We start from the raw sequence: 23,105 nt of genomic DNA on the forward strand, positions 1-23,105 counted from the left end.
AATACGAGCAAAGCCCCACCATGTAGGTGTCCCACTTTAACATTAAAGGAGTATGTCAGACACTCTGTGAGCTATTTTGTTTTGGATTTCGGACATGAAAAAGTTCCTGGAAGAGGACTTGTGACGACAGAAGAGGTGTTGCATTCTAGGTAAATCTTTTCATATGCTTTCAACACACTTGTTGTAAAGTTTGGAAGACTTCATGCCACTTTTGATCACGACTTGGCACAAATACAGAGGGAAGCCAAGTGTTGATGTTTGAGGACTTCATAACAAAGATACTTGCTTATCTTTTATGCTAGAAATATGAAAATAACCAAGGTCATCCACAGACTTGGGCACGTGGGTGTGTATTTGTACTGTACTGTACCTCAAGTGGAACATTTCCAGCACGTGATGCTATGACACATGCACACACTATAAAAGCATGTGTTGCTTTGTTTATAGCAGACACAAAGCTCCCCGGTGTACGTGAGACATACTGCAGGTATGTTTTACACACTGAACTAGTCCCATGCTGGGTTTATTTTGACTTGTTAGTGCTGTAATTTCAGAGGAATTGAAATTTAAATTGTGATAGATTAAATGTGATTTCTGGCTGTAATCAGGTGTCATTTGTGGGAAATCTCTGTTGCTTAGGTGATGACAAGGTCAGCCTGGAGGTTCAGACCTTTTCTAGTTTGTCCTGCTAATCTGAGTTAAAATGGAAAGTAACCTTGCACAGCAACAACTTGACTTTTAATCTTTTCCTGCGTAGGTTGTGATTTTCCAGTACCGACTGATGATAGATTGGCCGTATTCTTATGAATTTATTTTGTGGGCTCTCCTAGGTTCCTGCTGAATTTGCTGTCACCGCCTAACGTCTGATCCACAGCTGAGCACTGCTCACCCCGTTACGTCAAACATGGGGCGCCTCCTTATCACCGCTCTATGTGCAAATCCAAGGAAAAGGACTTTGAAATCATATTGCAGAGTGAGATACACTGTCAGCCTCCTCAGAAGATACCGATCTCTGGCCAGAGCGCCGCTCTGCCGGGACTCATGCAGGCACTCACAGCTGCAGCCACCTCAACGTTTGAGATTTGCAAGCTCCTTGGACAATGCAAAGCACAATAATACAAGTTTTTTTTCTTCTTCCTGCTCCAGAGATTTCACCAAAGAAGCCACACATTTTCACACTGTGCGTTTCTCTTCATCGTCTAACAGAGATGCTTTCAAAGCTGAAGCTCCAGCGGGGATTTCTGATGAGGCTCTGAACATTTTTCAATGGAGGTCACTGGGAGGCCGACTTGGTCAATCGTTTACTCAACTGTCCAGGCACATTAACATGTACTTGAAGAGAAAGAATGTTGTTGGATTTGCTGAAAATGCCCCTTTTGTTGTTGCAGCTCCAGAGTATCTAGGCCAATCACAGGGACCTAGGCCAAGTCAACAGACAGCCACAGATCAAACGCTGTGTGAGAGCAAAGGGAAATCACAGGCCTTGAAATGCAAAGGCAAGCAGGAAACATCAGACATCAGTTCCTCCACCCAGGAAATGTCTGGTCTGCAACTATTTCACATCAGTGCTTTGGCCACCAGATTTGGCGAGAGCTACAGTTACGTTGCTAATAACATCAATTCGATGTTTTCTCAGGGTTATGCAACGGATCAACATCAGGACAATTTTGAAAACCTGTCTTCAGACAGAGGGACAGGCAGGAGGCTCAGAAGGAGAATAGCAAAAAACTCTGTTGAACTGTCAGATGTCAAATTGAATAACAAACAGTCAAGCGTGGAGCCCAAAAATATCCCCAGCAGCTGGGAGGAAGGATACCTTCAGATAGCAAGGCACATCAATAAATACTTTGGTGCCAAAGTCACAGATGAAGCTCAAAATAAGACAGAAGAACTTCCTAGGGAAGCACATAATACCTACGAGAGACACCTGTCAACACAATCTACTTCACAAGCTCACAGCGGCAGGTCACAACAACAGCAGGAAAAGCCTTTCATCCAGGGAAGCGTGGGGCTTTTCCACAGCAGCCCAAATACAACGAAGTTTGGGGAAAACTATTTCCAGACATCCAGTCATATTAATCAGTATTTCAAGAGTGAAAGCCAACTGGATGAGGACAATGATCTTCAAACAGGGATCGTACCCAAACATTTCTCCAATCCATCTCTCATGGACTGTCTTCGCCACCCAACAAGTGCCATTCCAGATCTGCTGGGATCCGTTCTAAGAATGGACTCTTCCTCATCCAGGACCACCAGACCGAAAAAGGCTGGCACCTCACCGCAGGCAATATTGAATAAAAAGGTGAGTTCAGGTTGTATGTTCACGAAGAACTCACTGGCATGAAAAGAATATGACAATTTCATGGATAGCTAAACGTCTAAATTGCTGTTTTTTGTGTTTTCAGCTCGTAATGGGTCGTAGGCAGGCAGAGGAAGCGACGCAGGGGCTGATCTTTGGTCTGGGACTTGCGTCTTCTGCAGAGGATGTGACTGCCTGTGTAAACGTGCTCAACGAACACCTTATCCGCTACCCTTCATGCAAAGCTTTAATCTGGCAGGTCTGTTGGGAAAAAAGTAACACACGTTTAACAAGCTGATTTATATACAAACAATTTTTTAAAGATTCGTTTCTGTCCTCAGGAGAAAGCTGTCGTCACATTGTTGAGACTGAGGCGAACTTACAGGTACGACCAGACTGTTCAGGCAGCACTGAGACAAGCCTTCGCTCTGGTCGGCTTCGTTGGCCCGGTCAAAGGTCAGGGCATAAGAGTGCTCTCAATAGATGGTGGTGGCACAAGGTAATGTACAAAAACGGATTAATGGCTAATAACTGTGTGTTCACAATCCATAGTAAACACTGTACACAAAACCATATTATTGAGTTTTATGTTTTGGAAACTAGATTTAAGAAAATAGTGTAATTTTTTCCCAAGTTCACAGCAGGGATATCTCAAATACTTGTTTCATCTGATACATCTGAGTGGAAACTGGAAGAAATATAGTTTATCAACGATAAGCAGCAAACCATCACACTTGAAGATTTATTTTTCAGAGTATAAAGGATTATTTGGGAGAAAATTGCTCCACCCATCAGTCCAGTAATGACCCATAATAACACTTTAAATGGCAAACGAAAAAGCATGACAACTAAATCAGTATTGTTTCTGTTATTTCTCTTATCCTGCTACAACAAAAATTAATACAATCCCCTCCACTTTGTCTGCAGCAGGTCTTCCTGCTTTCTTTTGTACAATCCGAAATGCAAAAACGTCAAGCATAGTTTAATTTTTTAGGTACATAAAGCACACCTCCCTGAAGATGTCAGATTTCATTCCATGTTCCCATCTATCTGTATAATCCTGCACATAATGGTATCAAACATCTGTTATCACAATCTGACTGTTAGAGGCAAAAACACATTATTGAACTTATTCCAAGCACCTTTGTCCGTCTGAGTCATTAAGACCCTGAAACATGGGAAAATAGAAAAATCAAATTGAATTTGACTCTAAAATTGTCTTTTTTATTGTATTTCTTTTATTGAAGCTTGAGAGACTGCCAAATCAAAATTTTTCATTTGGCTGCACAAAAACCTGGCGAATAAAGTTTATTTCGGATTCATTTTAAATTGTTTTCTGTCTTTTGTTCTCCAGAGGTGTTGTGCCTCTACAGTTGCTGAAGCTCCTGGAAGATGAGACCGGCAAAAAGATCCACCAGCTTTTTGATTACATCTGTGGAGTGAGCACAGGTAACCGACAAACAGCTTTTTGTGTCTGAATTGATCATTCAGCTGACCTTTCAGCCTTTGTTTTTGCTTTCTGAAGGTGCCGTTCTTGCCTTCATGTTGGGTCTGGCCCGTTTTTCCCTGGAGGAGTGTGCTGATATGTATCGTCAGTTCGGCTGTGAAGTCTTTCGGCAAAACCGATTAGTTGGCACTATGAAGATGGGTTGGAGTCACTCCTACTATAACACTGAAACCTGGGAGAAGATACTGCAGTACGCACAGAATTGATTCTAAATTTACAGACATGCTTTGGAGATAAGACTGCATTTAACAAAGTTATTGAAACAGGAAGAGCATCTTACCTGAACATGTATTCTGTTTTTATCTTATTTAGAGAGAAGCTGGGTAAAACAATACTGATTAAAACATCCAGAGATGTGTTGAGCCCGAAGGTAAGAATACTGCATTCTATCATGAAAGATTTGTTCTTCTTCTTTTTTGAAGCACCATCAGCTTGGTTGTGGAGGGTGCAACTAAAAATGTTGACGTCTCCTCAGGTTTCAGCTGTCAGTGCAGTGGTAAACTGGGGAACCAGTCCTAAGGCCTTCGTCTTCCGCAACTATAACCATAAACCCGGCGTCCTCAGCCGCTACGCAGGAGCCTCGGGCTGCCAGATGTGGGAGGCAGTGCGTGCGTCCTCAGCTGCCCCCGGATACTTCCAGGAGTTCCCCTTTCAAAGTGACATTCACCAGGTAGTTGTCAGTGGTTGACATTTCCCCCAGTTTGTGTTTCTGTTCTGCCCCGCCTGTCTTCCATCTGCCCTGATTGTTCACACCTGTGTCTCTTTACCCCCTTGTGTATATCTGGTCTTGTCTTTCCCTTGCTCCTTGTCGGTCCGTCCTGTTTCCTTCCTCCATGTGTCCTTCGGTTTTTGCTCAAGTGTTTTGGATAATCCTGGCCTGCAGCGTTTTTGGTTCTGGCTTTTTATGTTAAAGGAGCTTGAGGCTCCTTTTAAGAAATGAGACTCTCTAGCGCCACCCTTCACCACGACGGCCGTTGGGGGTACTGCAGCCAACAGTGAAGCCTGCACGGGAGAACGGGGAGAACACGCATGCAGCGTCATGTGACGTCGCATCCGCAGCCCAGCGCGGGAAATTCCGGTCACAATTGCAGCACACAGCCTGTTCAAGGCAAAGGAGAGATACACTAGAGGGCTCATTCTTTTTGGTTTGGAACGTTTCATCTGACATTATTACTAGAAAACTTAAAATGTATACGGATTTTTTTCATAAATCTTGCCACAATCCAGCCTCAAGCTCCTTTAATAAACCCTGTTTTTCGGAACTCCTGCCTCTTGCTCTCCTGCATCTGGGTCCTCAACTACACCAGCCAGACAGTAGTGAGCCAGAGTTTTTCCTGAGTCTTTTAGTGAAACAATCCAAATCATACTGAGAAAGCTTTTTTGTTTTGTTTTGAACTTTAAAGCTACTCGATTCACCAAATCAGGTTCCAGCTCATTGATCAGCTATCTGGCCTATGATGCCACTGTAATAGTTCACTGTCAGTTCGATTCAGGAAAGAAAAGATCTAATTCATAAATGCAACAACATGTTCCATTACATGATTAAAGGTGTCAAGGCTGACGGAAACATTTGACAAACTGCTAAAGGAGTTCCTATACAAGAGATCAATGTCTTCTTTTCCTGTCTAGACATATTGTGATTTAGCACCATTTAGATGAGATTAAACTAAAGTGAGCATTTACAGCAGTTGGTAAGCTTTTTTTTTATTCTTATAACCAGTAAAAGAAATCAAGAGAGGGTTTTGACATGCAATTCACCTATAAAATTGTCAACCTGAGTTTAAGTGTTTCAAAACATTTGAGAGAGGATGTTGAAAGGGCTTTTTACTTTTTGGCTGTGGCAAACTCTGTGGTGGGTTGAAGCGGAAGTAGACTGTGGGTGAACTCTGTGGGTTAAAATCCATCTAAATGTTTTGTTTCTGCTGTGTCCCTGTAGGATGGAGGAATTATACTGAACAATCCCTGCGCCTTAGCTGTCCACGAGAGTCGTTTGTTATGGCCCAAGCAGCCCTTCCAGTGTGTGCTGTCGCTTGGCACAGGTCGCTATGACAACGCTAGGCGGGGACCCGCCACCTCCACCAGCCTGAGAGCCAAAATCAGCAATCTGATCAGCAGCGCCACCGACACCGAAGGGGTGCACACCCTCTTGGATGAACTTCTGGCCTCAGACGTCTACTTCCGCTTCAACCCCATGCTGAGCGCCGAGGTTCCACTGGACGAGAACCGACCGGAGGTCCTGGATCAGCTGCAGAGAGACACCCAGAACTACCTGGAGAGAAACCGGCCCAAATTAGCCAAGCTGTGTTTGGTGCTGGGGGCAGAGCGCTCATCTGCGGGGAGAGCAAAGGACTGGATGAGTGAGAAGGTCTGGGAGATGAGGCAGAGACTGACATGAGCCAGTGAGAGTGTTGACACATGGATGCAAATCCCGTGCACAGATGCACACACTTACACACGTGCAGGAAAAAAATATCAGAAAATTGTCAAACAACTTAAATGCAAAAGGGAAAAAAAAGGTTTGGCATCTGCTGATATAATTTTAGAAACCTGTCAGCCTTTCACAGCACCTCATTTTTCTCATCATACTCAGATGAGAGAAAACAATCTTTACCACTTCTCATTGAAGTCATTAAAAAAAGCACCTTCCAAAGAAGCTAACCAGCTGCTGAAGCAGCTGCTCTTCCCTGCAGAGATTAAAGCTGCCAGATATACGATGTTTATGTCACATTGTCCCCTCATTTTTTCATGTTTTGCTTTGACGTCTTGACAAAGATTCACAAGAAAAGCACGTTAATGAAATAGCTTAAGCACTTTATGGGAAAAGCTTCTTTTTTTTTCTAAATACTGTCACACAATTTGATAATAGCTATATATTTTGCTTTTATGAGACATTACAGTTAACATAGTTATATGTACTGCATTATATGAGTAATTGTTCTAAATGAATTATTATTTATTCTATTTTATTTTATTATTTATTCTTCTGTTTGTCTTTCTCTGAAGATACTATTTATTAATAAATCCCTGCAGCTTTTATAAGCTATTGAGTCACTTGAATGTGATGGGTTAACCCCCCCCTACCCACACACCCCCATGTGTCTGGAAGCCGTGCCCTCCCCGTCCACAACAGCTGACTTTGTCACTGACAGAAACACTTTGTGTGGAAGAGTGTGTGCTTGTGCCAGCCAGAGTGAAGCTACAAGGTCGCTGACCCGCCCCCTTTTCCAACACACTGAAAACACAACCAGCAGGCATGAATGAATTAAAAGAATAAACAAATAAATATGTTTTTTTCTTTCAAAATGATATTTGACTCCTTGAAAAAAGGCCTCATTTGGTTTTGCTAGATCCCATGACTCTTGCAACCCTTGCACCCGTCACAACGGAGATGACGTTATGCTTGTGTGTGGATTTCACAATGGGTTCAGTGTCTGGGGCCTCTGTTTGCCAAGCGTGTGTCCCGGGACTGGGACAGTCATGGGACTCTTTTAACCCGCTGTGTCACATGTTTTGAGATGACGGACAGGTAAAGGTGAAGCTCAGTGTGGAGATGCTGCTTTGAAACTTCTGAGGCGGAGGATGAGAGGGAAGTAGGCGTCGACGTTCAGTGCAACGAGTAGGCTATAAAAAGGGAGCGAGGAGTAAAAAGGTGGGATCCCACACATTCATCAACTCTGTCTTGTTTAGAAAATATTTTGTGAATGAAGTCTACTGCATTAGAGCATATAACTTGTAAAGTCTGGTGAGTGAAACTTTGGTCATATGATGGAGTGCTTTACTCACGTCGCGTACATGGAGGATGGTGATTTGATGATGTCATAGTTAGAGAGAAGTGGGACCAATCATCAACGGCATCTGATATGAATAAACAGAATATTTTGCTGCTCCCACAGCTGTTTGATGACTGAACTAAATTAACATTTTCTGTGACGGGACAATATTCACTGTCAGATGATATGTCATTTAACTTTGTATAAACGAGTTATTACAATGTTAATATAGTGTAAACTTGTCAATTTGACTTTACTGTAAGGCTGGGCTTTCATAATGCAAGATATTTCTGGCTCTTAATTTCACCGACGTTCAGGAGATGGCACTTGATATCAGCAAAAAAGTACTTTTTCTGTCCTGTTGCACCACACTTTCTATCAAGAACACTTAAAGTGTTTGAGAATTGAGGTAATCATTAGCTGCAGCTATGAACACTAAAGGTTTTACCTTTGTTGCCTTGGACATTTTCAGATATTGGCATGTTTGGATTTCAGGCAGGGCAGTTAAGCATTACGTATCCGTAGATTTCCAGTGATGTAAATGATGTAGTGATACCTCAGGTGTTAAAATCATCAAATGGGTTCAAGTTTTAAAAAAGGAAAAACAAAATCCTTTATTTCAACATTTGTTAAATCCAATATAGGTTTTGAAAGATTGGAATATCATCACATTTTGTTTTTATTCACGCTTTACATCACATTCAAAGTTTTGGTCGATCTGAGCAAATACCTCAACATCTACATGACAGATTGGCACTAAGACTTTGTAACAGATGAAAAGAGTTCCCAGTTGAAACCTTGACATTTCCTAGACAGCATATCCCACACACTCATAATAACTGTATCGATCGCTTCTGGCTCCATCATAACATTTGCGTTTTATCTTTCTACAGAAGGATTTATATTCTCAAGCAATATTTGTTAAAGGAGCTAATATTTGTACATATGTTCCCATTGTTTTCACAATCCTTTTGAGACAGGCCTTCTTGTGAGACAAATCTTATGAGACAATATTGCTGTGGTTGTGCAGGGGTGATGATGTCATTTAGCCCAGTTCCTCTCCATCCACTTCTCGTGCTCTCCCTGGTGCAGTGACGTCAAAGTGTGAATGAAAGGTGGTGTGGGCCTGAACGAGGAGCTTGTTTGGCTGAACACTCCCTCTCACATGCCATCTGCTCAGACCCGAGCCCATGGGCTCTCGTGCCAGAGGAGACCCACAAACATAGAGAGCTTTTTGTCGTCACTGAGCTGGATCCATCCGCCTCTGCGCCTCTTCACCGTGCAATCTGGTGCATGGCACTGCTCCCTCTCAGGTCTGCCACAGTTCGATGTATGGGCAGAAAATCCCATTCTGAGAGCCAAGAAGCTCAGCATATCCCTTCTGCTTTTGTGTTCAACACGCATCAGCTCAAGTTGTGCTTCACAGGCTGACAGGAACGACAGGATCAGGACCAGTGCGCCGAGAGTGTCAGCTGCAAAACTCATAATTTCAAAGCAGCTGTAAAAAGCTTTTACTTTAAGAATCTCTCATCATACGTTCAATTTCAGCAGTAGGTTGACATGCCTTCTCATTTCACCCTTCCTTCCTACCCAGCCATTGTTTAGCCCAGTAAGTGGCTGTGTGTATCAGCACCATGTGAATGCCTGAAGGCCCACACAGGTCAGGACTCTGTCGACAGCCGTCAGATGGCTTTTGTCCTCCACAAGTACAGCTTCTCCTGAATCTTTGGCGCCGCTTCTAGAAAGAAAGCTGCCTCCTCCCATTAGATTTCCTCAAATGAATGCTAATGACCCCTTTCTCCTCTTTTCCTGTGAATCTGAATGACTGTGCTAAAAAAAAAAAAAAAAAACATCTGCCTCACAAAAGATAGAAAACTCTGATTGTTTTCTTTTTTGTAACTCTGGGAAATTAAAATAACAAAAAAAAGTTATAATATCTGAAAGTTTCCAGCCTTTGTTAAGATTTCACTTGAGATATGCGGCATGTAAAATTCATATGACGGAAACAAACATTGCTTTCATGCAGTGTCCCCAAGATCTCCCCGGCCCACATCTTGATGTCATCAAACCCATCATGTATGCAAACAGAACAGAACGGAGGTTGTTTTGAGCTTTCGTTCGGCCCAAACCCACATATCAAACGGATTCTGCTCAAAAATAACTCATTCAGATCAAACGTCTGAATTTTTACTGGAAATGTTCAGAATGATGAGAGCCTGGACAGCAGGGGGAAGTGGGTGAAGTGTAGGTGGTGTATGGAGCTCATTCATTATTCATGAGATGGGTGGGCAGAGGGTAAGTGGCAGTGACAGACGGAAACTCAATTACTAATGTGTATCAACTCGTCCAGGGTTCTTGACCTGATATTTGAAGGACTGAGGCATTAATTGCTATACTGCACAAACAAGAATAATTTCCTGAGGAGTGATTGGATTATTGACGAACTGACGAGGCCACAGAGATGGGGAGGAGAGCCATGATCTGACTGAACACGAGAGAGGTAGGATCTTGCAGCTTTTAGTTTTTATCAACCGACTTGATGCATGATTCATTACACATTTTGTGCCAGAAATCTTTGAGAGAGGCCTCTAATGAAATCCTTTGTTTAACAAGGTCAATCAAATCTTTTGAAATAATCAAAACACCCTGCTGTATCGGATCCAGCTGGGATATTAATATACAAAGTTCAGTACCCACATGTATCTAAATCCAGCAGTGAAGCCTATGCAGTTTTTATTTGATGCCATTATAAATCCCACACCTCTCCCTCTTACATTTAAATTGGAAACTTCTTTCACTTCCAACTTTTGCAAGGATGTGAAAAACTTTCAACTTTACTGTTAGGTTAACATCTGAGGTTTTTCATTAACTTTATGTTGACCTTTCAGACAGTTAATTTAGCACACAAAGGTGTCAAACTATTTCATAATTTGCCAAAGGAAAGAAAAGGGAGACATGAATTATTTGTTCATTTTTTCCTTTCTAAGTGGATGTTTGTTACACGTCAGTGAATTTCAAACTTCCTTCATCAGTGGTGTGTTCTGAATTTATGACTAAAATAAATTATTAACAAAGTGTATATTTTTGTCACTCTGTTTAAGAGTTGTTTATTTTCTCTGGGGCCAAATTCTTGCTGGACTAAATGACCTGTAAAGATGAGGACACTGGTTGGACCAGAGCTGCTGTTACTGCTGTGGCAGAGTGTTTGGGCTTTGGATGTTCCTCTGGAAAGTGAGTCGGCGACATCAGATCCACGCTTACATTAATGTTTCATCTTGAACATGTTTTACGCTGATTTTACTTTTCCTGTCTGCAGCCAGACAACCCCCGACGATAATAAAGCAGTCCATGCAGGAGCATATAGTGGACCCCAAAGAAACAATGGTGATAGAATGTGAAGCCATAGGGACCCCTCATCCTATGTAAGACCTGCAGCAGCACCGTGATGACATTTATCAAATCTAACATCCATATTGGCATTCTCTTCACTCTTATTTTCTGTCTTTTGTGCCACTGTAAAGTTTCTCATGGAGGCGTAACGGGAAATACTTCAATGTGGCACGTGACTCCCATGTATCGATGCGCAGGCGCTCAGGAACTCTTGATATCTATGCCCCAAACAATCCAGAAAAATATGAAGCGGAATATCAGTGCATTGCCTCCAATGAGTATGGATCTGCTTACACCCACAAGATCAGACTTCAACTGTATAGTAAGTCCAGCACCGGGATTATTGAAAACGTTTGTGAAAAGAGATGCATATGGGAGCAGTGTTTCCAGTGTTCTCATCAACTTGATCTCATTTGTTATCATATATCTGTACTTTCACGTCAGGCCTGCAACACATTCAAAAAAAAGAAAGTGTCAGTAATTCTTTTTTCATGTGGTTATATAAGCAGTTGATGAATGCTGGTTCTTGTTGCAGTGTTGTGTGAGGGACTGGAGCTCACAGGCGACAGGCCGCAGCTTGGGCCTTTGGCCTCATGAAATCCCCCTGGATTCCATAAATTCATTATCATTATACCCCGCAGAAGGAAATATCTAAATCTTTCTTTATGTGATGAATATCTTTTTTTGTAATATTTCAATGACTTTTTATTCTCTCATTTGTTGAGAGACCCTCTGCCCATCATTCCTCAAAAAGCCTTTGATAGAAGCTGATTTTGTATCAAATCATCACAATCATCTGTTTGAAATTAAATCTGGATTTTTTTCCCCTTCTTTTAACTCATTACTTGCACTATGTGGCCCCTCTTCTTCTGTTCTTTCTTTCTTTCTTTCTTTCTTTCTTTCTTTCTTTTTTTCTTTCTTTCTTTCTTTCTTTCTTTCTTTCTTTCTTTCTTTCTTTCTTTCTTTCTTTCTTTTTGAATCTCCTACTGGCAAAATTGAAATATATTAACAAGTAAAATTAAGTAAAACAGCCCATGCTCATGCAATCTGTAGAGAGATAAAAATGGAAGTAAAAATAAAATATTGATTTTCTCTGCTTTCTCTGATTTCTCTCTCTCACATGGCAGAGAAAGGTATGCGCCCTATAAATATCACAAAAGGGGATTTCTAACATTTCTGATTTCTGCCAACATAGTACTTTAATATCACTCACTTCAATATCATGGAAATAACATGTAAAATGCAAGAAGGTAAATTCAGTAAAGGTTTTGGAGCTAACTAGGTATTCATGTAGCCAAACCTGTGGGCCCCAATAACAACAACTCTGTTATTGTTTCAATATTCAATGAATTCAATAAATACTGCAATCAAAGAGAAAAACCTGACTTTGCTGTTCAGAGGAGACATTCAATCCTTTATTTTTGCAGGAGCGCCCGTGTGGCCACGGGAGATTCTGGAGCCTGTGGTGGTCAGTGCTGGCTTGCCTCTGGTCCTGCCCTGTGACCCTCCACGTGGTCCACCTAAACCTGAAACCCACTGGATGTCCAGCTGTAAGTGTCTATTACTGAAGTATGGGGTTAAATCTGAACCAACATACTTGGATGGAGAATATAACCTTGACATTTCAGTTTTGGTTCATTTCAGGTTCATATGCGAGACCTTTCAACTGGCCCATTCAGACAGCGTTCCCCACCATGCAGCCTGTGCGGCTGGACCGCAGGGTTTCCATGGGAATCAACGGAGATCTGTATTTCTCTAATGTGCTGTTTAATGACTCCGCCGTTGATTACTGCTGCAACGCTCGCTTCCCCTACAAGAATGCCATTCAGCAGAAGATGCCTGTGGTTGTGAAGGTACTTACAAGTGAGTAAAACAGTAATCATTGTAAACTGTTATAGTCATCTTTGCGAACAGATGTATTAACATGTCTGGTTCGATCTGGTTCAAACCTCTGTGTGTCACTGTGTCCTTGGGACAAGACACTGAATCCTAGTGCTCATCAGTGTGTGGCTGTAGACAAAGAGCTGCATATACTCGCTATTATGAGGAGTGTTTTTTTCTAAATAGTGTTTCTGTGAATGGGTGGAAGGAAAAAAAATATTGTTAAACAGTTGGTAGCATCCAGAATATAACAGTGCTATTCTTAACGTTTTGGGGCTTCCCAGTTGAACAACTGCTTTGGTTTGGTTTGGTCATACCCTAAAAACCATCAATACAGTTTTGCTCCAAATAAATTTGCAGTCCATGAGATGTTTTTGTCTATTTCACAACTCCTCTCCTGGCTGCTGGACTACTGTTATTTGATGAGCTATCAGGTTTTGTGAGTAGATGAGTGAGTTATGTGTAGCTGATCTTCTCTGACTGACTTCCCCTGCAGCTCGCACCGTGGCTGAGGCTGCCCCCACCTGGTTGTCTCCCAAAGGCTCATCCAGCACTAAACTGGTTCTAATAGGGGAGGAGTTGCTCCTGGAGTGTATAGCTGCCGGAGTGTGAGTGTGAAATAAAAACAAGCTATAACTTTATGACTCCTGTGTAATATATATTCCTTTCCTACCGAAGACATTCAGTATGTATTTATTTTCTTATCAGTAACAACATTAACTTTAATTTTGTGGAAGTCATTCAGTGTAAAGTCTTGTTTATCATCATCAAGGCCAACTCCTTATATCACCTGGAGCAAGGATGGAGAGGACCTGCCGGTAACATCCCGTGTGAAGGTGAAGAACTTCAACAAATTGATTCAAATCCAAAAGGCGTCTTTTGAAGATGCAGGAGAATTCGTCTGCACTGCCACCAACAGGATCAACTACATTACACACACGATAAATGTCAGGGTGAAAGGTGAGATATTAAAAAACATACGGTATTAGTTTTTTTTAATGCTTTCTCAACAACTAACATACTCTGCATCGGACAGCGGCTCCTTTCTGGTTGGAAAAGCCCACGAATCTGATCTTGGCCCCTGAAGAAAATGGTCAGATGGTGTGCCGTTCTGATGGCGCTCCTCGTCCCACGATCAGCTGGTTCATTAACGGGGAACCAGTTGAAGGTGGGTTTTTGAAGAGCAGTCTGGCAGGCATAAATATAAATAATATTCATTCTTAAACTGTCTTTTCTTTCTCCGTGCGATACTGGCAGATGCTACACCACAGCCGAACAGGCAAGTGTCTGGGGATACAATAACCTTCCGCGGTGTGACGGCTGCAAACAACGCTGTCTACCAGTGCAACGCCTCTAATCAGTATGGATACCTACTGGCCAATGCATTTGTCAATGTGTTACGTAAGTTGTTGTTCTGCCAATTTAAATGTCATTCTGTACCATTTTTCTGAGCTGACTGATAACTGTGCTATCTATTTCCCTAGATGCAACTCCGCGCATTCTTGGAACCAGAAATGAATTCTTTAAGGTGATAGAGGGAAGTCGTACCTTCTTAGACTGCCGCTTCTTTGGTTCCCCGGTGCCTGAATTGCGTTGGTAAGATCCAAGTTTAAGGCACTTGAATATACAACGCAAGTACAGACAGCTACTCTCGAGTGTGTGTATCTATATGTCTTCATGGGTTTCTAACACAGGTCCAAATATGGGCAAGGCAATCTAGAGGGAAACCGTTTCAAGACCCACAGAAATGGTACTCTGGAGATCAAACGTATACAGATAGAAGACCAGGGAACCTACCTCTGCGTGATCAGCAACATCGCAGGAAGAGATGAGAATCAAGTCAGAGTGGAGGTCAAAGGTTATGATCAAAGTCATCCATATGGAAAATCTTAAAAGTCGACAACTTTTTCACAAATCGTTTTGTATTTCTGATATTGCAATTCTTTTGTCACCAATTCTTCTCAGAACCCATAGTAATTGTCACCAGACCACAGAGTATGAAAGTCATGCGTGGAAGGGATGTGCGCCTTGATTGCGGCGTAACAGCCGATTCCACCACTCCTGTCACAACCACGTGGATGAAGAACAAAAAGCAAGTCTCTTTCAGCTGGAGGTAGGCATTTTTGTAAAAATACTGATGATTTAAGAAGTATGTCAATCAAATCCCCCGTCTTTGTGTACAACAGCATTTACAAGATGTGGCTGATTAAACCTTTTTTTTTTTTACTTCCTCAGACTTTCTTTGGATGAATCAAATTTGGTCATTACTAACGTAAACAGAGACGATGAGGGCAATTACACATGCATTATTAAGAATGAGCTGGAACAGAAATCTGCTTCTGCACACCTAATGGTGATAGGTAAGGCCAGGTTCAAGTAAAAGATGTTTCATTAGTCATTACGGTGCTTAAGGGTTGAATCATTTGTGTGTTTTTTGGTTGATAGACCGTCCAAGTCCCCCAACTGACTTGGAGCTGTCCGATCCATATGAACGTAATGTGCGATTAAGCTGGGCTCCTGGAGATAGCAATCACAGCCCCATCACAGGTGCAAACCGCACAACTAAATAACCTCACACAAACAAATACTCACATTCTGTTGATTACGGTTTTGGAGTTATTTTCTTCTTGTCTACATGCACTGCTCCCTGACAGAGTATTTAGTCCAGTATGACGATGATGACTGGCTGCCTGGAAAGTGGAGAAACCTATCAACATACCCGGGGAACTTCAATTCAGTCGTTTTGTATCTCTCACCTTTCACCTACTACGAGTTCAGGGTAATCGCTATTAATGAAGTTGGAGCCAGTCGTCCCAGCCGTCCATCCACGCGCTTCCAGACCAGCGGAGCACGTGAGTTTGATGCTAATAAAAATCGATATTTCTTCAAGTCAAGGCCACGGCCTTTATCTGCTACTTATGGCACCAGACGTGTACGGGAGACAGCCAGAGGCAGCTTCACCGTCAGACTAATGCTGAACCATACATTTTTAGTTTACTTCAATGACACCAGCCTGCTAAGCCAAGAAGCAGTTAATCCCTTAACTCCCTGCAAAACTCTGATTTCAGAGTAATATTTAATGGCATTCCAAGATCAAGGAAAACGCATGTCTTCTGGATCAAGCTGCACATTAATTCACTCAAACCATAGCCTCTATAAAAAGATTTGTACAAACCCCTTGTGATGTCAGCCAGAGGTTTGTGGAGTACTTTTGAAGCTTTTTTTTTCTTCCTTGATACTGCATGGTGTCATGATGGCAGTAACGAATGTTTCTTATTCTCAATGAATCCAAATATTAACAAATATGCAGAACCATGAGGCCTGGAAGTTATCACAGTTATCACATTCATGTCTGGCTTGATATAATCTAACCTGATGAGGTACATAGGCAGTACTCGAGTTGAGGGGGGATGAGGGGGGATGGCATCCCCCCTGAAATAAAAACGGTCCAAATCATCCCCCCTGTAAAACTGCCATCCCCCCTTTCCATCCCTTGTGTCATTTCATCAATGAATGTGGTTTTACTGCTATTTCAACATTTAGAGTCATCACCAGAAAAATAACACCAGAAAAATAACTTATTTGACAATTTTCACCTGTTTCAAGTAAATTTTCACTTGAAATAAGTAGAAAAATCTGCCAGTGGGACAAGATTTATCTTCTCATTACAAGCAAAGAAATCTTGTTCCACTGGCAGATTTTTCTACTTATTTTAAGTGAGACTACTTGAAACAAGTGGAAATTGTGGTTTTTTCCAGTGATTGAGTCTTGTTTTAAGTGTAATGAGATTTTTTTTACTAAAATGAGACATTTTAACTAGAAATAAGACAAATATTCTTGTTAAGATTTTGAGTTTTTGCAGTGATCCATTTGACTTATCCTGTGAAGGACAGAGTCATATTGATAATTTCAGAAAACTGTTTTTTATTGTTGTGTTTTGATGTATTTGATGTAAGCCCAGTGGATATTTAAAGCTTACAGAAGGCTGCATTTAACTGCTGCTATGTCATTCCTGCAGTATTTCTGCAGGTGTTTTGGTCAGTGCTAGTATTTTTAATATATTATATTATTTGTAATCAGCACAAATTATCTGTCCCCATATGATAAAATCCACCATCCCCCTGATTTTTTTTTACAACTCGAGTACATAGGTACCTCATTACAGTTGTCATCTCTCTGAACTCTAGCTATGGATTCCAGCCCTTTTTTTCCCTACCTGGCTGTAAATATGTTTATTTTCTGCTGCAGAGCTTGATAATTTAACGTAGGGGTCAACAGAGACTGATTTGCTTTTGGAGCCAGCGCCTAGTATTCAGTCAAAGACCTGCAACTTTGTAGACTGAATCATACGAGCAAGCCTGATGTAGACCCTTTGGCACAAACTACATTTATTTTCCAAAATCAGTATTAAAAAAAAATCTTACCACAGTTTGTTTCCTCAACAGCTCCTGATATCATCCCAAAGAATGTGAAAGGTGTGGGTACATGGAGAAATAACATGGAAATCAGCTGGGAGGTAATTAGGATGTGAATAGAGCCAGACAACTATTTCCTTTTCAGTATCTGCATGGTTGAGAACTTTCTGAATGTGTGATTGGGGACTGCTGTGCTGTCAGCCTCTCACCTACAGACAGTGGAATGGACCACACTTGAAGTATCTGGTGTGGTGGAGAAGGAGAGAGTCCAGAGAAGAGTGGAAGAATGCAACCACAAAGTGGCTGAAATACTACATCTACGATGCAGATACCTTCACCCCTTATGAGATCAAGGTTCAGGCTGTCAATGACTTTGGACTGGGACCAGAATCACCTGTGGTGATCGGTTATTCTGGTGAAGACCGTAAGTATGATGATTCACTTGCTAAAGATTCTCTGCAGACCCATCGTGAGAGTTAAAACTCAATTTTCCACAAACATTTTGCTTCAGTTGTTGTTTTGATGCTAGTGTACAGTACAATATGACTCTGGATAAGACACACATCTAACCTCAACTAAGGAACAAGTTTCCACCACACATGCTTCGTTTCGCTGTCAGTACTATGTATTGGACCTTTCTGTTTTCCCCCCAAAGGTCCAATAGTTGCGCCCCTGAACCTGAGAGTGTCCGACATCGAGAGCACTCAGGTTACTGTACACTGGGACTCGGTGACAAGAGAGTCCATTATGGGAACACTGAAAGAGTACAAGGTGTGTTTACTATGAATTCAGCACATTGATCATATTTATTGACGGACAGTTAAAACTGGTTATAATAAATAACTAGTTTCAGAAACAAAGTTTCATTGGATTTAATGCTGAGAAAAGTGTATAAATGAAAAAATGTCTTCATCTATAGTGTTACTACATTAGACAGTTTGCTTGATCAGCCCATTATTGTTTTTATTACAATTTTTTATTACTATATCGTTTTGACCAGATTGGGTGGAGCTTTAGAAGTATCTGTCCATCCATCCCTTCATTTGTTTGCCACTGATATGATATCTATAGATTATTATCATCAATGTATTTTAACATCATTTTAAAATCATTTATCAGGCGGGAACTTTTAAGTTTTTAATAATATTTATTTCATATAATACTTCTAAAATATTTCTAAGTTGTCCAATATATTTTTCCTGCCAATTAGATTCATATTTATTTAGTTAATTCCCAGTTATGTTTAGTTTATTTTCTATTATGGTCTAACTGCATACCCTTTCTTTTTAAGAAAAATGTCCATCTTTTATTTCATACAACAGTTTCTATAGATTGTTTTGATAAATGTGTCTCAGCTCAGGAGTCACAAAGTGCCGAAGTGCTTCATAGCAGAACAGCCGCTCTGGAAAGATGATTCACTCGGTGATTCGGTGATTCTCTTCTCCTCTCTCAGGTGTACTACTGGAGGGACAGCAGCCAGCTGAGGTGGCTATGGGTCAACAGAGGAATGAAGTCCGAAGTGTTTCCAAACAATGATCCAGAGCCTTCTGGCGTCCTCGAGGGGCTCAGCCCCTACAGCAACTACAAGATGTACATAGTGGTGGCAAACAATCGATATGAAGGGCCGCCCAGTAATAACATACATTTCTCAACACCTGAAGGAGGTAACAAAAGAAGAAGCAAAACATTTTAGAAAAAAAACCTACAATTAACACTTAGCAAGGCACAGATGGATGTTGTATTTCGATCAAGCTTACGTGGAGGGCCTCCTACTGTGTTTTTGTCTGTAGTACCATCTGTACCCAAATCCTTCAGAATTCAACAACGACATCTGGACAGTATTTATGTTGACTGGGACCTGCCAGCAGAGCCCAACGGTATCATCAGTGGGTATACCCTGAAGTACCAGACAGGTAAGCCAACCCACTTTCCTATACACTCTCAAATGAACTCTTGAAGACACAGAATATAACACTAAACTTGTTAAAGGGCCACATCTCAGTAAGAACATAATAGCACCCTTGGACACACACTCAAAGACCAGAAAACCACTGAGAGAGTAATAAACACTCATGTAGCCACTCTCTCAGCAAGTGAGGCCCTTCACAAGTGAGGCACTTAACAGTTCAGTCTACCAGCACGGGCATCAAGAGGTCTCCCACTGATCTGACATTTTCTCTCTCCCCACAGTAAATGCGACCAAAGGAGAGGAGCTGAGAGTAGAGGAGTTCCCACCTAATGTGACAAGCTTCTCAGTCCGCCGTTACGACCGCTACACTCGTTACAGGTTCTCTGTAGCTGCACGAACGCAGATAGGAATAGGGGAGTGGTACACGGAGGAATCGCCCCACTACACCACAGAAAGTAATTTACTATTCCTCAATGCATCAATGCAAACAATGCAACTGGTGCGTGGTGCACCGCATGAATACTTTGAGGTGCTCGGCTGATTGTGTCTGATCCCTGTGCCTCAGCATATGCTCAGGACCAGGTGGACATCTCCACTAAGGGTTGGTTCATTGGGATCATGTGTGCCGTGGCTCTCCTCGTGCTCATCCTTCTCGTGGTCTGCTTCATCAAGAGGAGTCGAGGGGGGAAATACCCAGGTACAAAGCTGCAGAGCAATAACCTGCAACAATTCTGACAACCGCCTAATCACTTTGTTGAAGTTGAGCGTTTTAAATGTTGGATTTGAGCTTAGACAAAAACAAGATAACTAATGCATTATTGAAACTTTTTTGGTTGTAATGTTTTGCTATTTTGTTCTGTTTCATAAGTCAAATGACCAATAAGTCCAAGTAATTGGTGATTAAAAAGAATAACATTTGTTTGCAATCACTATCCAAACGTTAAATCTGCTCTATAATATCCTCCACCTATGATCTAACGAATAAGCTTGTTTCAATTGTAGTACGGGAGAAAAAGGACATTTCATTGGAGCTAGTGGATGACAAAGATCAGGAGGGGTCGTTCGATTACAGGTAAGGTTTACAAGTAGCAGCTGGGGAAAAAATTAACAAATAAAAAGGACAAAATGCAAAAAAAGGTTTGCTGCTACTTTCTGAACTAATAAGTGGTTTTAAAACAGGTTTCATAATCAATTAGCATGTTTCACATTTTATAAATGAAAGTATTTTATGTAAAAATGTTCTATATATAAGTACAGCAAATAAGTGATAATGTCATCCTGTAACACTATAAATTTAGATGATATTTTAATAAAAACATCCATGTGCTTTTGCTTTGTATCCATGCATTCTCATTGTGTTTAAGCCCCCCTGTGGAGTTTTAAAGCCACCGTCCATCCTTATGAAACATTTCAAAATGTAAAATCGGGTAAATAACAACTACAAACCGCATCAATAACTGAATCATGTCACCACGGCTACTAGTTCACAACGTCAAACGAGCGATTGAGACCATGAACTCATTCACTGTGGTGAAAACTCAATTGAAGAGAATAATCTTAGATTTCTAACACATTTATTTGCCAAGTAAAGCACTTATTTACAAAGTAAAGGCAGAAAATGCACAGGAAACTAAGACCTGCTGATAGATTCATTTACTCATATATCAATGGTCTTAAACATTCCACAGGGTATATTTAATGATGATACAACTTTAAGCCACTGCTGCACGGATACAAATCAAATCATTTATGTATTTATTTATGTTTTACCCATTTTAATAACTTTTTGATCAAACTTTAATTAATTGAAGTTTTTTACTCTACTTTTTCTACCCTTTCCCCCTTGAAAACCTCAACTCTGTTCTTTTATCACTGAACCACTCAAGGTCCCTTGAAAGGTATGACAAGACTAAACACTGACACATTGACACTACTGATATACAGTATAAGTTTTATAGTCTAGAACAAGCGCTCCAGATTTTGGAGCTACAAAAAGCTGTTTAGTTAATTACTGGTATCATCATAAACTTGTCGTGGATGGATGATCAATAGAATTTGATGAATTCTGGTACTAAACTCTACCATTATTGTTTTTTTTTTGTATTGTAGAATAGCACGTGTCTCCACTATGCCTTATTCTCGCAGGTATGTACATGTATACTAGACATACGGCAGATGTTCTCTGACCAATGAGAAGCAATAAAATCATCACCTATTTGATATTCTAGCTGTGACATTATACAGTCTTTTTTGATTCATTTGTGCAGAGAGGAAGAACGAGGCATTCAAAGAGCCCAGCCATCTGTGGAAGCCATTATGAAGCGAACAGACAGCGATGACTCTCTGGTGGAATATGGAGAAGGAGGGGAAATACCCTTCAATGAGGACGGCTCATTCATCGGCCAGTACACGGGAACCAGGAGAGACGTCAGGGAGTTGGACTTCGGTCCGAGTCTGGAGCTCCACTCACCTATGAACACTATCTACTCCCTGGCATGAAGCTCACATTTAGAACATCCTCCCTTCTGTGCATCTCAGCTACTTGTTAGGTGACTTCACTGTGCTTGTACCCTCCACGCTGATGATGAAGATCTGTGTGTGTTTGCGAGGGTGAACGGCCGGAGACGGAGCTGCTATTAAACCCCTCCTCCTGCTTGAAGACTCATCAGCTTGAGGAGGAAGACATGGAAGAGTTGGCATCATTTTTCTGCAGACGCGTATGGAAATGCCGATCTAACGAAAATGAAGACTTATCTTTTGTCCTGTAAATCATGTCTGTCGTCACATACATCTAATTGTCATGCCACTGGAGAGACACTGGCTGAGGATCAGTTTATCATGTTGATAAAAGTAGCTGCAAGGCAAACTCGTCAATTTATGGTTGCATTTTTTTTTTCTTTCCCCTAATTCAGTGCCTTGTTTAACACGTTCTGTGGATCCTCATAAGAATTCAACGGGCCTCTCTATTAAGTTGAGCAAAAGGCAGTTCGGCAATTTAAATTTAATCTTGCTGACAAATGACTCCGTTCCCTGCCTTGGTGAGGGAACAACAACCCAAACAATGTTGGGAGTCAGCAAGATGGCACAAAATCAGCTGAGAAATTAGAAAAAGCACATGAACTGGTCTCCAAATGTTGCTCAAGGTGAGGATTATTAATCGTTCTGTAACAGCGTTTATTTGACTCCTAACATCCACTGTCTATTAAGACAACTGTGTCTTCATTTGAATAAAGTCAAAGCATTTATATCCAGATTGCACCATGACTCTGAGAGTTTAATCCAGCTCCTCCGTTTGCTTGAAATCGGTGATGATACCCTCAAACTACCAAACAGGAAATGTGTAACATGTGTGCTTGTGTTTTTGAGCGTGGATGGTCTACTATCAACTGTCATTTGGATTCAGTTCACAAATTAACCACACTGATTTCACATACGAAGTTCTGAATGCATTACTTGGCAGATTGTGCAGCTAAATGTTTCTCCTCAGCTCCTCAAAGGAACTGTCAACATAAAAGGTGGAGTGAGGATGTTTATAAATCTGTCAATGATCTCAAGAAAAATTGAGCTGTTCCCTGATTAATATTAGCCATTGCTTTGGTTTAATAAATACACTTAGGAAACATTCTTGTTGATAGTTATGTTGTGTATTTAGTTCATAGTGCAGACTACATTTTTCCGAGATTTGTCCAGATTATGAAGATGTTTCTTAAGAATTAGGAAGCTGTACACACAAGATACTTATGTTCCAACAAAATGCCCCAAATTAAAATCCAATCTATGAAAAACATGGAAAAGGTTTGATAATTAACACAAAACAGAGATAGTTAAAACAGTTACATTTGTTGTAGGATTAACTGAATACACAACAATAACACTGACAATTACCTTCCCAAATGTACTGTAGGAACTGCTGGCTGCCTTTGAAAAGGAGGCT

The 23,105-nt window shown here is 41.1% G+C and overlaps 2 protein-coding genes across 4 annotated transcripts; both read left to right on the forward strand.

Moving 5' to 3' along the window:
• Positions 1-29: 29 nt before the first annotated feature.
• On the forward strand, positions 30-7,074 carry LOC133456843 (calcium-independent phospholipase A2-gamma-like). Its single transcript, XM_061735483.1, has 9 exons — positions 30-149; positions 831-2,302; positions 2,406-2,558; positions 2,641-2,798; positions 3,654-3,748; positions 3,825-3,996; positions 4,119-4,176; positions 4,282-4,476; positions 5,743-7,074. Exons 2-9 carry the CDS (start codon positions 905-907, stop codon positions 6,199-6,201), a joined length of 2,688 nt encoding a protein of 895 aa, XP_061591467.1. The 5' UTR covers positions 30-149; positions 831-904; the 3' UTR covers positions 6,202-7,074.
• Positions 7,075-7,264: 190 nt separating this feature from the next.
• nfascb (neurofascin homolog (chicken) b) lies at positions 7,265-22,681 on the forward strand. Of its 3 annotated transcripts, none has more exons than XM_061735480.1 (28): positions 7,265-7,455; positions 9,927-10,076; positions 10,678-10,807; positions 10,893-10,998; positions 11,098-11,288; positions 12,394-12,516; positions 12,611-12,829; positions 13,344-13,455; positions 13,620-13,807; positions 13,884-14,015; positions 14,105-14,248; positions 14,332-14,443; positions 14,542-14,705; positions 14,813-14,960; positions 15,083-15,207; positions 15,293-15,394; positions 15,502-15,699; positions 17,293-17,363; positions 17,464-17,686; positions 17,918-18,033; positions 18,716-18,926; positions 19,053-19,175; positions 19,453-19,626; positions 19,737-19,868; positions 20,174-20,243; positions 21,058-21,069; positions 21,281-21,316; positions 21,439-22,681. In XM_061735480.1, exons 3-28 carry the CDS (start codon positions 10,732-10,734, stop codon positions 21,668-21,670), a joined length of 3,540 nt encoding a protein of 1,179 aa, XP_061591464.1. In that variant the 5' UTR covers positions 7,265-7,455; positions 9,927-10,076; positions 10,678-10,731; the 3' UTR covers positions 21,671-22,681. The 3 variants fall into 3 exon arrangements, with proteins under 3 accessions (XP_061591464.1, XP_061591465.1, XP_061591466.1); XM_061735481.1 differs by having other exon boundaries at positions 10,732-10,807; XM_061735482.1 differs by lacking the exon at positions 21,058-21,069.
• Positions 22,682-23,105: the final 424 nt, after the last annotated feature.

Source organism: Cololabis saira, chromosome 12 (assembly GCF_033807715.1).
Source record: "Cololabis saira isolate AMF1-May2022 chromosome 12, fColSai1.1, whole genome shotgun sequence".
Lineage (NCBI taxonomy): Eukaryota > Metazoa > Chordata > Actinopteri > Beloniformes > Belonidae > Cololabis > Cololabis saira.